This window comes from Durio zibethinus, chromosome 26, assembly GCF_047325235.1.
Source record: "Durio zibethinus cultivar Kanyao isolate XHJ-2024 chromosome 26, ASM4732523v1, whole genome shotgun sequence".
NCBI lineage: Eukaryota > Viridiplantae > Streptophyta > Magnoliopsida > Malvales > Malvaceae > Durio > Durio zibethinus.
In genome coordinates this window covers 1,869,485-1,885,421 of record NC_143187.1, presented here as the reverse complement: position 1 = coordinate 1,885,421, position 15,937 = coordinate 1,869,485, and the positions used below count along the sequence as shown (strand labels likewise).

Genomic DNA, 15,937 nt, shown 5'->3' with positions numbered 1-15,937 from the left:
AATATTTAATATAACACTTGAAACTTTATAAATCTCTAACATAGTATCTAAACTATGAATTTGAACTTTAAAAATTAAAATTTCATATAAATTTTTTATAAATCCTACCAATACTGAATTATAATTGATTAATTGTACTACAGTAATTGTAAATTATATGCTCCCTTTGAGGGTTGACATCCAAATCTTAAGAAGATAATTATCAGAAAATCTCTGTTAGGAAAGATACCCAATGTTGTAATGTTGAAGGGCTAACACAAATGCATCCGAGCCCTTGGCACCGGTCAGTGTAGGGGTAAAGGCTCTTTTGCGGTGAAGAGTGAAGGCATTTTACAATTAACCAACTAGCTTATTGTATTAAAATAAATTCCCTCACCCAATTTTATGGATAAAACAACCACCAATGGCAACAATAAATAAATATATATAACCCACATATATTAATATACACTCTGCCCATTCATTACCAAGTTTAGTTTTACTAAAAAGTCTGTAGTCTAAAGGTTATTGAAAATATATTACCCATATAGTATAAAGGTTAGTCCTAATTTGTTAAGAGCAACCAAGTGTATGCCCTGGATCCATCGTTGCATCCATCGTCGCATCCATCTGAGGTGGAGTTACTCTTTTTCGAATAAGCGTTTCCACAGTGGGCCATGTCCTCTTCCGCCCACCCCTTGGCCTTGACTGAAACTGCTCGTCGGACTCTATGAAGTTCCCCTGAACAGGAAACAACTAAAACCATGAATCTTTGTCCAACATGAAAAATACCAAAGACACAAGACAAAGCCTTGCAATAACATTGAGTCATCGACAACTAAATAACTTACAGGAACATATATGTGGCACCCAGATTTCTCATGGTTCTCTCTAACATGCTTGTATGAAAATCTCATGCCACAACCAGAGAAGCCACATGCAAAAGGCTTGAGTTTTTCATGCACAGCCTTGACATGCTGTTTCAGATTTGATTTCTGGAATAAAATATTTCAGTACTTTGGTAAAAAAAAAAAAAAAGAAAAGGTTTATAATCAGAAAAGAATTTAGTATTTGACACTTTCTTGTACACATTCAACTTCTTACGACTAAATGTAAACAAATTGCATATTTAAGGTTCACAGTATCTTACTGTTAAAAATGTATGAAGACAACCCTCAAAATCACACTTAAATCTTTCTGATGCAACTCCTGATTCATGTGATCGAAGGTGCCGCTTGATGTTCTTCTTCAGCTGCTTTTTCCCACATATTTGACAAGTAATATATTGGTGGCATGATTGCACATGAACCTTAAGGCACTGCTCATTGGTAAAATATTTCATGCAACTTGGTTCAGAACAGAAGGCTTCCACCGAATCCAGCTTAACTGTAATAGTTAAGGCATCCATCAAACAACATGTAAATAACTACCTCCCAATCAAGAGTGCTTACTTTCTTTTTTTAATAACTAAGAATAATTGAATTAAGGTATAACTTATGCATCTCACTCACTTGGAGACACATCAAATCAGATACCTTGATATAATTTTGAAAAATGGAAAAAAAAAAAAAAGCAACTTGCCATGAGAATCCTCATGCTTTCTCAGCTTTGATGCAAATTTGAACACCTTTCCACATCCTACTTCCTGGCAAACATGTTGTTTCTGACTTCCAACGTCAGGGGAAGTTGACTCTTCATCATGAAATTCTTTCACATGCCTTTTCATGTTGCCTTGAATTGAAAATTCTCGATTGCAGTTTTCAATTGGACACTTGAAAAGCTTTCCTTGGTGCTGAAGAAGGTGGCGATTCAAGTGGTCTTTCCTCCTATAGCTAGCACGGCAATCATCAACTAAACAAACAAATGACCTCTGTAACAACAAAAAAAGTATTAGAAGCTACTAGTTTATGTAGCAACCAACAATGATCTATACATGCACAAAACAACTCTTCAAACCTCAAAGTATACTACCACACCGCGTGACTGAGGCGCACTTGATGGAGCTTCTCAGGAGGTCTCCCAACCTGATACTGGTCCATTCAAGTTGTAACAATACAGCCTCTCGCATTTTGGAGTTCTTTCTGTGGGATCCAATGCTTCACGCAATAACATCCATTGATTTTTTTCTTAATAAAAATCAACGATTCCTGCAAAAGTACTAAACCTTAATACATAAGAACTCACAGGAAAAACAAACTAGTCATAAAAAAATAGGTGGTAAAAAAAAAAACCCAAAATCATGTTTAAAACTATCCATTTTGTTACCTGTAAGAATTAAAAGTTCAAGTGAACATTATTAAAAACTTTTGAATATGAAACCAATTACTAGTAAAAAGAAAAACTACCTCAAGAGAATGGCTTTGCAAGTGTTGCTTCAAATGAGCAGGCTTCTTGAATGTAACACCACATTGTTCACATGTATTCAACGACGAAATTTCCTCTTCTTCCTTTCCTCCATCGTCGATTTCCTCCTGAACCAAACCCAAAGTTTAAAAAAAAAAAATAAAGAGAAATCAAGAACCCATTGGTCGATTTCTAAAGAAAAATCGAACAAACAGTGCATAATCAAAGTGGGTACCGGATGATGGGTGAGGATGTGAGAGGTAATGAGAGACTTCTTAGATCTGCAGATTCCACAATATTTGCATACATAACGGCGTCTGTCTTTGAAAATTGGTGCTTCTGCTCTTTCTCCTTTTTCTTCATCCATTTGATTACTCTATTTCTCTCGGAAGAAAGTGGGTTTCAGCGATGGCTGCCTGTCGCGAATTATAGAGTGATCTGCAATTAGGGCGCGGCTCTCAAATATAGAGCAAAGCAAATCAGAAACACTACGAAAAAGACAAGAAAACCAGTGCTATACCAGTGGTTGAAGGGCTTCGCTTGATCTAGGGTGTGATCCAGCCGAACTGAACAGAAGCACTGGAAAGCTTGATCTCAAAACTCCAAACTTGAGTTTGAACAGTAAACGACAACATACATTATTAAGCTCAAACCCTAAAGAATTGACCTTTTTTTTCATATATAAAAAATTCGTGTTAAATTAGAGGCGAAAAAAATAATGGTATTTTTCAGGGATTTATTATTATAAAATAAAAATAATGCACAATCAAATCTGCTACTTGTACGCTTTGACTCGGGCCTTGTTTTGAACAGAATTTTATAAGCTTGAAATATTATTTAATTAATAAAAAATTTTATTTAATTTAAATTTTAAAATATTGAATATTAAAATAAAAATAGTTTTTTTAATTTTATAATATTTTTTAAGAGTCATATATGTTCGAGACCTGCTCGACTGAGTCGTGGATAAAATTTTCAAAAGCCCAACAGAGGTGACCCGATTTAATTTAAATTATTATTAAACATTTAATTTAAAATTAATTGATTTAATTTACAAGTCCAAAGATATTTTTTTCGTTGTCATTTCATTTCTTAATTTGTTATATAATAAGTTTTTTTATTTTTATTTATATATAATGAGAGCCTATTAACATAAATTATCTCGTATATAATAAATATTTAATTTTTTATAATCTTATATTTAGGTTAAATTTTTTTATTTATTGTCAAATAATTTTAAATTTGATACTTAATATGATATCAGAATCAATTTTTTTTTTATCTTTTCAAAATTTATCACATTAAAAGTTTATTCTATCTTTACTTACACATAATAGAGACTTGTTAAAATTGTACTATCTCATATTTTATAATTTTATATTTAAATTAGATTTTGATTATAAAAAGTTGATAAAAGATCTTGAAGATCAACTTATGCTTCACGTGTTTAAAGAAAAAAATACGTGTGCTGGTGTCTTTGTCCGATTTGATAGTAATAATTATTGTAATAGTTATAATCATCACGAGATTAATTATATGATTTTTAATGAACCTTCTTTCTTTATTAAAGATTTAATTTTCGTTGATAAAGCTGGACATGTTATATATCATTTATTTGTTATCCATTAATTATAAGTTAAATGCTTAATACTCATAAACACATTATGCTTCTCTATCTATCACTTAATTCAAAATATCAAATCTACAAATTAAAATTATTTATCAATTTATCGTAATTAAAAATATTTAAAGGGAACTATTTTAGCAAACAAGTCATGAATGTCTTCGTCTGATTATGTCTGCATACAGCAAAATAAAATGTGTTGATGCAAGAATGCCTTAATCTGATTACGTCCGCATGCGACAAAACAAAATATGTAGACACAAGAAAATTAAACTTTGCCTGCTACTTATTGTTTGTTTTAAGGACAGAGGCTTTTACGATCGTTTATTAATTTGAAAAAAAAAAACATTTTTATAGGTTACAGTCCAATCATTGATTATTAGATGTGAGATTATTTATTTTTCTTCAACACTTTCATTGTTAAGGATGTGAACTGTGTGTTTTCAATAGCCATTACATCTTGTTGATGGTGGAATCGATCTCACATCTTATAATCAAATATTGAATTATGAATTTCACATCTTATAATAAATATAATTCAACAAGTTTTACATTAATAAATGATGTTATTTGTGAAAATCTGAATCATTCGTTTTAAAATACATAATTCACACCCTTAACTAAAGAGATCAGTGTTGAAGAAGAAACTGTACTCTTACATTTAATAATAAAGATTGGAGTGAGATGCTTTTCTTAAAGAACAAAACTGTGAAAAAGGTTTCGGCTCTCTGAATAAATAATACTTAACAACAGTATAGTTTAACAATGTTATATCAATCGAATTTAACTCATTTGATCACTCAAATTACTTAAATTCAAAATTGTATTAACAATGATCAAGTCAAATTTAAAATTATTTCAAATCAGACTCAAATAATTCATAAATATATCAACTCATTTATATCACTATGAAACATGTCGTGTGTGTTGTTTTATGCGTAAGGTGTACTAGTGACAACGGCCAGGTTGAATCGGACTCAATCTTATGTCCAAATGAGTGGATCCCAAGTCCCAATTCCAGGGGCAAAATTCTCGTGAAACACATAAATGCAAAATTACTCCATCACAATTTATTTCAACTCCTTCATTTCTCGTGAACCCACAATTAGTTTTACGTCATTGTATTCACCAACCTGTCCTTTGTACACTTTTATCTCATTCAATAACCTGACCCCTCTCATTAACTCCTGTCCTTTCCCCACATCCTATATCAAGTCCAAGCCCACAATTTCACTCTCACTCTTCCCAAAAATGGCTTCATACGTCTTCCTACGCACCCTTTTTCTCATCGTCTTATGTTCTTTCCAACTTGCTAGGCCTTTTACAGTCATCATGTCGGATTCTGGAGTCCCATCTACCCTCATTGACGGGCCTCAAACAGGGTTTTCAATGAACAAAAATGGGGCTCGGACCAACCCCCAGGAGCAAGAGGCAGTTTACGATATAATGCGAGCTACGGGAAACGATTGGGCCACGGATATCCCAGACGTGTGCCGTGGGCGTTGGCATGGCATCGAGTGCATGCCAGACAAAGAAAACGTCTACCACGTTGTCTCCTTGTCTTTCGGGGCATTGTCCGATGACACTGCTTTCCCTACCTGCGACCAGACAAAGTCATATATTTCAGAGTCCATTACCAAGCTACCTCGTATTAGAACACTGTTTTTTTACCGTTGTTTCAGTTATAATCCTCAGCCAATCCCAAAGTTTTTGGGCCAATTGGGTTCCACGTTACAGACTTTAGTCCTCAGGGAAAATGGGCATGTTGGTCCAATTCCAAGTGAAATAGGCAATCTTACTCGCTTAAGGGTTCTTGATCTTCACAAAAACAATCTCAATGGTTCAATTCCAGTTTCATTAGACCAGATCACTGGCCTAAGGTCGTTGGATTTGAGTGGGAACAAATTAACCGCTTCAATTCCTGCTTTTAGCTTCCCAGTTTTGAATGTTTTAGACCTAAGCCAAAATCTTCTAATGGGCTCAATCCCATCTATCCTTGGATCTTGCCAGTCTTTAGTTAAAATTGATTTTAGCCATAATCGTCTCACTGGCCCAATACCTGATTCATTTGGTGGGCTGAAAGAGCTCATGCTTATGGATTTGAGCTATAATCGCTTGTCCGGCCCATTTCCAACATCACTAAGAAGCTTAACTTCCCTCCAAGCATTGATTCTCAAAGGCAACCAAATGGGATCAACTGCCATTCCTAGTGATTACTTTGATGGAATGAAGGATTTAATGATCCTAGTTTTATCAAACATGAATTTACAAGGACCGATCCCCGATTCATTAGGCTGGTTACCGAGCCTTCGGGTTGTTTACCTTGATGGCAACCACTTCAATGGTTCCATTCCAAGCAACTTCAGGGACTTGAAGAATGTTTGTGAACTAAGGCTGAATGATAATCACTTAAGTGGCCCTGTTCCATTTGGAAGAGAAAAGGTGTGGAAGATGGGGAGAAAGCTGAGGCTTAACAACAATCCAGGACTATGTTATAATGCAAATAGTGGTTTTGAAGATGTTTTGGATGATGCAGGTATTGGTTTATGTGATACACCTAAACCCGGTTCAGCAAAGACAGTGCAACATTCATCAAACATAAATGAATACATGACAAGAACAATATATGTATCAACTGGAGCAGTTCATAAAACTTCAGTTTCTGTTCTGTTCTTTCACTTAACAACTTTATTTTTGTTCGTTTTGATGTTTCTGTAAGGGAAAACAAAGGCTTGTAAATGGCAGTTTTGTACATCTATCTGTCTCATAAATGAATCCATTGTTGTTTACCTGAAGAAATTACTCCTACCAGCTCTCCTTCGGCAATTTACTGATTGAGCTTTTTAACAAGCTTGTAGAGCATTTAACAAATCTCAACAACTAAAAATCTGCCTCTTCTTGATTGAATTGCACATGTCTAATTATCACCAGATGAAGCTGAAAACCCAGATGGCTTCAAATATAGTCTGGAAGGTTTCTTCTAATAGAAAACAATAATGGCTGGTGTTCGTGGATTGATGCCAATGACTATTATTGGAACCCATATGAGGCTGTGAACTGAGTATGATACATGCAAAAATTTGGAAGAGCCGAAGTTTAGTTCAATTGCTACCTGCATCCATTCTTAAAAGGTAACATGTAAAAAGTCAAAAGTTTTAAATTCCAGCACATGCAACCACTTTTCTTATCCTAAGCTACGGCCTCTCTTGTAAACAAAAATTATCAGAAGAGAATTGTAATTCCAATGTCAAAACAAAGATTGACATAGATACAGCTTTATGTAAATGACCCTTCTACTTGTTGCACGTATATATAATAATCTGTTTCCTGGTCTCCAATATTCCTTTCAGATTCTACAAGAATAAGACAAAACTGAAAGCCAAGATAGAATTAAGGTTTATATAATTAAGCAAAGATTCTGAGTCTATAATTTTTGGCCTTTTCTTGTTCTTCACATGATGTATTGACCATGCATTGGTTTTTGGAGGCACTGCAGCATCTCCCTAGTTTGAAAATGCAGTTCAAAGGAGTCCCAGCTGTTATTATTTTGTATAATACAAATCAATTGCTTAAGTTAAGGTGTTAATTTGCTGTGAATTGCACAGCTAAGAAATTACCCTTTTTTCGCTATACCTTCCAATAGATGGTCTAGAGGTAGCTGGACCAAATATGTCAATTTATGAGCAAATTGGTACCATATATATAATATCAGCATTTCATGACAAAATTAGCACACAATCACTGCATATGATAAGATTCAGAATTCCTTAATTGAAGAATGAAGGAAAAAACCTTCTAAAAAGCAAACAAATGATTCTGATTTCTAGCAGCATTAGCTTTCTGTCTTGAACTACAAAACAAATTGACATGATTGAATTTATCATGATTCAAACAGAGTATTTAGCATTCTTCTAGATTTTATATCCATTTCCTTATTCCTTGTAATCTGGTTGGACTGACAAATACAGATAATCTTGGGACAGATGCCTCCTCATCTTTGTCTTGTAGAGCTAATAAAGCTACTGCATCCTTTTCTTGTATCAATCATTGGTAGGCCTACCAACTAAAGCAAATTGGCCTGTAATGCAGAAGGAAGAATATGTAGTTAAGCCTTCAAACGTATTGAACCAACCCAATGGTTAAGATCTCATCAGACGATCAAGAAAAAAAAAAAAACTTGAAATTTTATTTTTTAGTAAACTTTGCTTATTTAATTTTAATTACAACAGAACAATTATTCTGAAATTGTTTAATAGATATTGGTTGAATTATAAAAGTATTGTATCGCTAAAACTTCTTTGATGCAATTTTCAATAGCGTGTTGAAATTAATTACCATATCTTCATTCACAGTGTGTTGTAGCCAGGTGCATGGAAACAGGCAGGCACGAAAAGGCCAAGCCTCACTCCTTCGTATTCCAATTGTGAATAATATTTAAAAGATTTTATCATCTCCTGTCGTGTTCCATCAATTGTTTATTAAACTTAGGAAAAAACCCAAGAAATTCCTACTCTGTTGGATGTTTTATATTGTGTTAAATTGACATTTAGATAAATTTAGCAATTCATATATTTGTATTGTATAAATATTAAAATTTATATATTTATATCATATTTTATATGAAAATTATATATTATAATTCGTACTGATACAAAAATATATAATATATTTTTTTAATTTTATTAAATTTAAATATAATTATTGTTAAAATTTTAAATCATATTTTTTTTGCATATATTTGTATTATATTCATATTGTGTCACTATCTTGTGTTTTAAATTATTAGGTTTATAGGTATAATATTAATAATTATTAGTTATTTATTATATTTCTTTTTTTTTTTTGTAATATCTTTAGCGTTGTTTTTAGATTTTGTCTTATCTTAAATTTTTTTTAAGACGGTGTTAAAATATATTTCCTTTTCTTATGATTCAGTGTATTCACAATTTTACTTTTAAAATATTTTTTTGGAAAAAATCAATTTTTAATTGACAAAAAAATGTTTCTTTTTTTTTACAAATTGAGCTAATGCTGGTCGATACTATTTTTAAACAATTAAATTAAATATATAAACTTATTTAAATAAAATTATACAATTTAAAAGACATTTTTAATATTTAACCAATAAAAAATCATAAACCAATTTGTTGTAATTTAAAGACATTTCTTTTGTTGGTTATATAAAAGATTTGTTGGTCATAGCTAAAACGTACAAAATTGTTTGAATAAAGATTTTTACTGTCCCGAGAGTTTGTGTATTTGTTTTATATAAAATATTAAAAATTTATATATTTATATTATATTTTATATAAAAAATATATATTATAATTTATCTTAATATAAAAATAAAAAATATATTTTTTAATTTTATTAAATTTATTTAAATTTTTATAAAAATTTTAAATCATATTATTTTCATATTACGTTACAATATCATATTTAAAATTATTATAATCTTTAACCTTTAATAAAAGACTAAACATTTATTTATCATTGACTTGTATTATTACCAACCTAATTAAATAAAAGATCATTGACACAAACATAGATGCATAAAATAGCCATTAAATCAAGCCTGACTTGTTTCAGTGATCAGTTGGTACTATTGAAAAAAAAAATGATTGTTAGATATTATTTATATTTCATCTTCCAAAACAAATTATTGTGCAATTATTGAGATCTTATCCAACATTTGTTATTGTATTTTCTTTTGGAACCTAACATTACCAAGTACAACATCTAGCTCAATCCCCAGCTGATGCCAACCCATTGTCTAAATTACACAGTCTCTTTAACAATTACGTATGTTCGCAGGTATTTTAATTTTAATTTTTAATTTTTAAATATTTTTATTAAAAAATAATTATATAAATTAATTAAATTAAATTTTAAAATCTTCGAAAACATTAAATGAATGTTAATTTTAGGTTTAAAAGCAATACAGATAAAAAAAGGGAAACTAGATGCTTTTGAGTTTTAATTTAATCCCACTGCTATCTCAATTATGAGATTTTATTATTTAAAAAATATTTATTATTATTTAATTAAAATAAAATATGATATTTCTTGGACTAATATATGCCCCGCAATAAATAAAAAAAAAAAAATAGTTCACCTCTACATGTCAAGTCATCACCAAAATATCAAAGGTGAATAATTTTAACTATTAATTTAAAAAACTTTTATTTATATATTATTTTAACTATTGTTAAATACTTTCTATATGACCCGTAAACCTGACCTCTTAACTACGACATAAGTCATTTGGGGTCCTCAAACATTTTTGGAATTGAAAATGTTGAATAAAAATAGCAAAATTTTTACTGTTGTTTGGAAGTTCAAACATATTAAGGAATATGTATAAGGTGGAGTAAACTATAAAATAAAATTGATTAATTATATAACGTTTATTGGTTTGAGTAGTAAAAAATTTAAATTTTTTAAGTAAGATTTCGATTTTAAATTTTATAAATTAAAAAAAATAAATTTAAAAAATTTTATTTTTTAATGAGATTTGATTTGATTTGATTTTAAATTAATTGAAATTCAAATTGATTATAGAGTATGAAAGATTTCAAACAAAAAATTTAATTTAATGTGATTGGAAAAGCAATATCTTCACTAATATATACTCCGAATCAAAAAAATTAATGTTATATTAAAAAGTTGGAGCTTATGAGCTGCATGATCTGGAAATTCAAAGTTGAGACCAACCTGAAATGAAATCAAATCAAATCACGGAAGCCTAATCTAATGTTGTCTCTGCCTAAATCACCGTGTTTGATTTCTATGAATTGAAAAACATTTGGCACTATCTTATATCTGTCCAAACAAAGAAACTAAAGCTTCTTCTCCTTTGTTTCAATTCTTTTTTTTTTTTAAATAAAAATTTAATGATCATTTAAATTATTGATATTTTATTACAATTAATTAAATTTTAAATTTTTTATTTAAAATTAATTAAATTCTCAAATATCTATGTTTACTCAATTAAATCATCAATTGAATGAAAAATAGTAATTTTTTTAATAAAAATTTAATTGATAAAAATCGAGGTCTAAAAATTTAATTAATTAAAAGAATAAGTACTTGAATGCAATTGTGGAAACAGACAGAACGTAGTTTTGGAATAGTTTAGTTGTGATGAATTTTAATAAGATTTTGAAAAGTTACAGACATTTTAAGAATGTTTTTATCAAAAGAGTTAAATAGTTAAAAATGAAGACGAAATGTCCTTACCGTATTAGTTAAGTAAATAAAGATGATGATTTAAAAAATAGATTAAAAATAAAACCAAAAATAATAAATAAAAAATAAAATAAAATAAAATATGTTAGAAAATGGGACCCACGTGGGTGCAATTTTGAAAACTGACAACGGCTCCACCCAATGAACAGCCAGCCACACACAGCACAGCAGCCATAAGGCGGAAACAAAAAAAAAAAACCCAACTTGCCTTATGCTCTTCTTACTCTTCATTTCTTCTTCATCTTCATTTTGTTTTACTGACGCTGCAACATTCTCTTGTAATCAAAAGCAAAACCCTAAACCACAGAAAGAAAGCATGTTTTTTTGGGGTAATTTACTGCCCACAAGCGTTACCTTTGGCATCCGATCAGAACCTGCTGCTTAGAAAGGGAAACTGAAGTTGAACGACAAAAAAACTAAGTACAGAGAGTGATAAAAAAAAAGAGTCTTTGAAAGTGAACCTTTGAGAGAGAGAGAAAAAAGGAGTTAGATTTTTAGTTTGGTTCGGTAATGGCGTTTCGCTCTATGATTTGTTGTGGGAAAGGCGTGGATCGGTAAGTTTATCATTGATTTACTACCTATCATTACTGTTTTATTTGTTCTCAGATATTATTTCTCTTGGAAGGTTTTGTTGGGTTTTTTAAGTGAATTTTGGTTTTGGATTTTTGAGGAATGGTAAGGGTTTAAGAAATCTGGGTTTTATTTAGTTTTTGAAACTATCTGCTGGGTGTTGATTAGAATTTCATTTCTTTTCTTTTTTCTTTCTACTTTTATGTTTGGTTTCCGAGAAAGGAAGAAGAAGAAAATAATCTAAAGTTTTGAACTTTCTTTCCTTTTGGAACTTTGATTTGAGAGAGAAGATACTTAATTGAGCTTAATATAGCTAGCTTCTTTTCATTTAAGCTTAAATTTTCATACTTTGGTGTCAAATTAACAAGAATATGTTGATATTCATCTTATAAGAAAAGGATCATTTGGCTGTAAAATTGAGGTTTTTTTTTTCTTTCTTTCTTTTTAATTTGATTTGTTTATGTTGTTTAGTGTGTCTGTCCATTGGGTTTTAATGTCTAAAGTTATATGATTCTACAGGAAGGAGAAGGGAAAGAAGCAGCCGACATGGAGGATTTTTTCATTAAAAGAATTGCATTCAGCTACCAATAACTTTAATTATGATAACAAGCTCGGAGAAGGGGGATTTGGCAGTGTCTATTGGGGTCAGCTATGGGATGGATCACAGGTATGATCTTTTTTTTTCTGTTTTTGGGGTTCTTTTAACAAGTGAATTGCTGTTGTGGCATCCAATGTTTCCCTGATTTTTTGAGTTTTGAAAGATTGGTTGGTTATACAGAGTTGTACCTGTGTATGGTTCACTCCTTTTCTTCCTTATATATGATTGATCTTCTTTTGGAATTTGAGTAAGTAGATTCTGTTGTTGATCTGACAAAAACTTCGGTAATATTGGATGCTCTAGCTTGGATCTTACTTCAGTTTGAATTTAGTTTACTATTTGTGAAAATTGTTCGTCTCTGCATTTTACTGATTCCTGGTCTGGCTACTGTTATTTTTCCTGGTCAATATTTATATAAATTCCATTTAATGAGGCAGAAAAGGTGTCATTCTGTGGAAGTAATGGTGCAGGGGTTTCTTTCCTATAGGATTGGTAATAACTAATAAGGTCTGATGTGTTAAAACTTCCAACCTGAAACAGTTCAGCAATAGGTGAAAGGGCTAACTTGTTAAAGCCACAACAAACCCCAATTCACAATGATGTGAAACAATGGCACTTAATACACCCTCGTGCTATGGGCAATAGAGCAGCTGAGACAAGTGGCCTATTGGTAGATTATAAAGATGGGAAAGAAACGCATATGGCTAGAAGAAATGTAATTGACCTCCTTAGTATTGTAAATCTTATGGCAATCACAAATATCTGCCTATTTGATCTTTCCATCTTTTACTTGGTTAGTGTTCAGGTTTCCTTCTTGCCTTTATTAATGTTTTGTTAGATCATAACCCTAATACTTGTAAAGAAATTTGGGATTACCTTAAGTTGAATTAAAATAATTTTGATCTAAGTGTACGATTTATCACTTGAATTTTTTTATTTACAAACAGAATAATAAGACAGTTACTGAGTATTTGTCGATGTGAAAATATATAAAGAGTTGAATTATGAGCACTTCATAGCTATGGGCACTTGTGGGTGCAGAAGCAAAAAAACAAATGGTAGTTAAGTTTTTATTATTATTATTATTATTTTGCTGGTGTGATGTCAGCAGTCAAAGATTGTTGGAGCAGAGCTTCCTTCACTTGTTGAGGTAGATATAATATACTTAGGGGGGTTGTTGTTGAGGCTCAACTCAGAAGTGCATTCATCGGGGATTAAAAGGTCAATGGTCAAAAGAGGATGACAGCAAACTTTAAAACTCATCATGTTCTGCCAGTTCTATCAATTAAGAATGCTGTAAATGCCAATTTGTTTTTCCTTCGTGGTGAAAATTTGTGGGTGGCATAGCAATTTAAAGAGTATAAATCATTTATAGGATCCAAAATGTTTCAACAAAAGCAAAATGTTCACATTTCTATTGCTGCTATCGTGAGGGGTTCAAATAAGATTCTTGATCATGCTTATATAGGTTTGAACCAGAGCTCTAAAAGTTGAAGTCAGAGTTTGAACCTAGGAATATCATCAAGGGTTATTTTTTACTTTTGTTTTTGTTATCATGACTTTCATTTTTTTCTTCATGGTTTAGTCAAAAACTATACCTAACATGATTCCTTTTTTCAGCCTTTCATATAGCCGATCCCAGAGTTATGGGATATAAGGCTTAGTTTGTTATTGTTGTTGTTTGGTCAAATCCCTAATATTTAGAACTTTAGCAGCATACAAGAGGTTTCTGTTTCTCTCATATGCTACGAGATCCATCTCTTCATGGAAATTATAGTTCAGACTTCTCTAGGATGGGATTTGCATTGATAGCAGTATAAAATAACATACTATAATGATTGATCAGGGGCTGACTGGGATTATGCTTTGTTAGATTCTTGTTTATTTGCAATTGGAAAGTTGAAAACGCAGTCTATGATGTTGTACCTTCCTTTTCTCTGGACCCAGCTAATATTGAAGCATTCAATTTCTGGAAAAATCTATTGCATGTCGAATGCATCAGTTTCATCAATGGTTGAAGGGTCACCACAGTACCTGATGGAATTTTTGGACTTCTGTGGTCTTCAAAATAGCATCACTCTTTCTCTAAACACATACATGCATATAAGAATGTCTCTATGTACATGGCATGTGTAGGTCGCCATTTGGATGATAATTTTGGAATTCCATGTTTATTTCTGTTACAATCAAAATAACATTCTTTAGGTTTTTCTACTGCTTGATTCTTATTTCAGTTTCATTCTAATTCTGAAAGTTATAAACTTGCAGATAGCAGTTAAGAGATTGAAGGTGTGGAGCAACAAAGCAGAAGTGGAATTTTCTGTTGAGGTGGAGATATTGGCAAGAGTTCGACACAAGAATCTACTGAGTTTACGAGGCTACTGTGCTGAAGGGCAAGAACGTCTGATTGTATATGACTACATGCCCAACTTGAGTTTGCTTTCACATCTTCATGGGCAGCATTCAGCGGAATGCCTTCTTGATTGGACCAGAAGGATGAACATTGCAATTGGCTCTGCTGAGGGCATTGCGTAAGTGTTGGACCTAGTTTTCTTTCCTTTTGTAACCTTTTCTGACACGAATGCTAACCTCAACTTCTTTCAATTGATTGCATCAGCTATCTTCACCACCATTCAACCCCACATATAATTCACAGGGATATCAAAGCTAGTAATGTGTTGCTAGATTCAGATTTCCAGCCTCAGGTTGCTGATTTCGGGTTTGCTAAGTTTATCCCTGATGGTGCAACACATGTGACTACTCGAGTCAAGGGTACCCTTGGTTACCTTGCCCCCGAATATGCTATGTTAGGAAAAGCCTCAGAGAGTTGTGATGTGTACAGCTTTGGCATTCTTTTGCTAGAGATTGCTAGTGGCAGGAAGCCTCTTGAGAAACTGAATGCAACATCAAAACGCTCGATTGCTGAATGGGCTCTGCCACTAGCTTGTGAGGGGAAGATCAGTGAAGTGGCAGATCCAAGGCTGAATGGGAAGTATGTGGAAGATGACTTGAAAAGGGTTGTCCTTGTTGCACTTGTATGTGCTGATAATCGGCCTGAGAAGAGACCTACCATGCTTGAAGTTCTTGAGCTGCTCAAGGGAGAGTCCAAAGAAAAATTAACTCAACTAGAACATAATGAACTGTTCAAGAACCCGCAGTCTGCTGTTTGCAATGATGGGACATCGGCTGCTGAAGAGAGTTCGGACGTAATTAAGGAAGAGGATGATCCAAAACCGGTGAAGGAGACTGAGCACGAAAATGCTCAAGATGGCTAACGCCTTGAACAAATTGAAGTGATAGATGTGAAATTTGTATCTTCGATATTTTGGTTATTATTTTTTTTTCTTTTCTGTTCATTAAGAGGTGGCACTGGCACCGGCCGTCCATTATTAGAATTGCCAGCAATATCGGCCACGTTGTAATATGGAAGCATGTTTTTATGAGTGATATAGGGGATATGTTTGGGCCAACTTTTCCGTTGTTCTTGTTTTCACATGAATGGTGCCAGCTGGGTGTTACATCTCTGGTCTCAATCAGATAACTGTTGCATTTACAGACATTTTGAGTCTTAGTTT

The 15,937-nt window shown here is 32.1% G+C and overlaps 3 protein-coding genes across 5 annotated transcripts; 2 read left to right on the top strand and 1 right to left on the bottom strand.

Annotated features, from left to right (window-relative positions):
- Positions 1–55: 55 nt before the first annotated feature.
- Positions 56–3,036, bottom strand: LOC111274434 (transcription factor IIIA). Of its 3 annotated transcripts, none has more exons than XM_022859080.2 (7): positions 2,843–3,017; positions 2,558–2,760; positions 2,325–2,450; positions 1,561–1,849; positions 1,130–1,365; positions 831–974; positions 56–720 (listed from the first exon to the last, which is right to left on the bottom strand). In XM_022859080.2, the coding sequence occupies exons 2-7, from the start codon at positions 2,687–2,689 to the stop codon at positions 553–555; spliced, it is 1,095 nt and encodes a 364-aa protein (XP_022714815.1). In that variant the 5' UTR covers positions 2,690–2,760; positions 2,843–3,017; the 3' UTR covers positions 56–552. The 3 variants fall into 3 exon arrangements, with proteins under 3 accessions (XP_022714815.1, XP_022714816.1, XP_022714817.1); XM_022859081.2 differs by having other exon boundaries at positions 2,558–2,738; XM_022859082.2 differs by lacking the exon at positions 831–974 and having other exon boundaries at positions 2,843–3,036.
- A 2,000-nt stretch (positions 3,037–5,036) lies between these two features.
- Positions 5,037–6,960, top strand: TMM (Leucine-rich repeat (LRR) family protein). The gene has a single exon (XM_022860822.2). The coding sequence runs from the start codon at positions 5,198–5,200 to the stop codon at positions 6,662–6,664; it is 1,467 nt and encodes a 488-aa protein (XP_022716557.2). The 5' UTR covers positions 5,037–5,197; the 3' UTR covers positions 6,665–6,960.
- A 4,379-nt stretch (positions 6,961–11,339) lies between these two features.
- Positions 11,340–15,832, top strand: LOC111274433 (PTI1-like tyrosine-protein kinase At3g15890). The gene is made up of 4 exons (XM_022859079.2): positions 11,340–11,748; positions 12,284–12,431; positions 14,631–14,893; positions 14,980–15,832. Exons 1-4 carry the CDS (start codon positions 11,705–11,707, stop codon positions 15,635–15,637), a joined length of 1,113 nt encoding a protein of 370 aa, XP_022714814.1. The 5' UTR covers positions 11,340–11,704; the 3' UTR covers positions 15,638–15,832.
- Positions 15,833–15,937: the final 105 nt, after the last annotated feature.

Coding starts and splice junctions, on each gene's coding strand:
- LOC111274434 (XM_022859080.2), bottom strand. CDS start 2,689: ATGGATGAAGAAAAAGGAGAAAGAGCAGAAGCACCAATTTTCAAAGAC. Junction 2,451..2,557: donor ACATCCTCACCCATCATCCG/GTACCCACTTTG, acceptor GGTTTGGTTCAG/GAGGAAATCGACGATGGAGG. Junction 1,366..1,560: donor AAAGCATGAGGATTCTCATG/GCAAGTTGCTTT, acceptor TAACTATTACAG/TTAAGCTGGATTCGGTGGAA.
- LOC111274433 (XM_022859079.2), top strand. CDS start 11,705: ATGGCGTTTCGCTCTATGATTTGTTGTGGGAAAGGCGTGGATCG. Junction 12,432..14,630: donor AGCTATGGGATGGATCACAG/GTATGATCTTTT, acceptor ATAAACTTGCAG/ATAGCAGTTAAGAGATTGAA. Junction 14,894..14,979: donor GGCTCTGCTGAGGGCATTGC/GTAAGTGTTGGA, acceptor TGATTGCATCAG/CTATCTTCACCACCATTCAA.
- TMM (XM_022860822.2), top strand. CDS start 5,198: ATGGCTTCATACGTCTTCCTACGCACCCTTTTTCTCATCGTCTTATGT.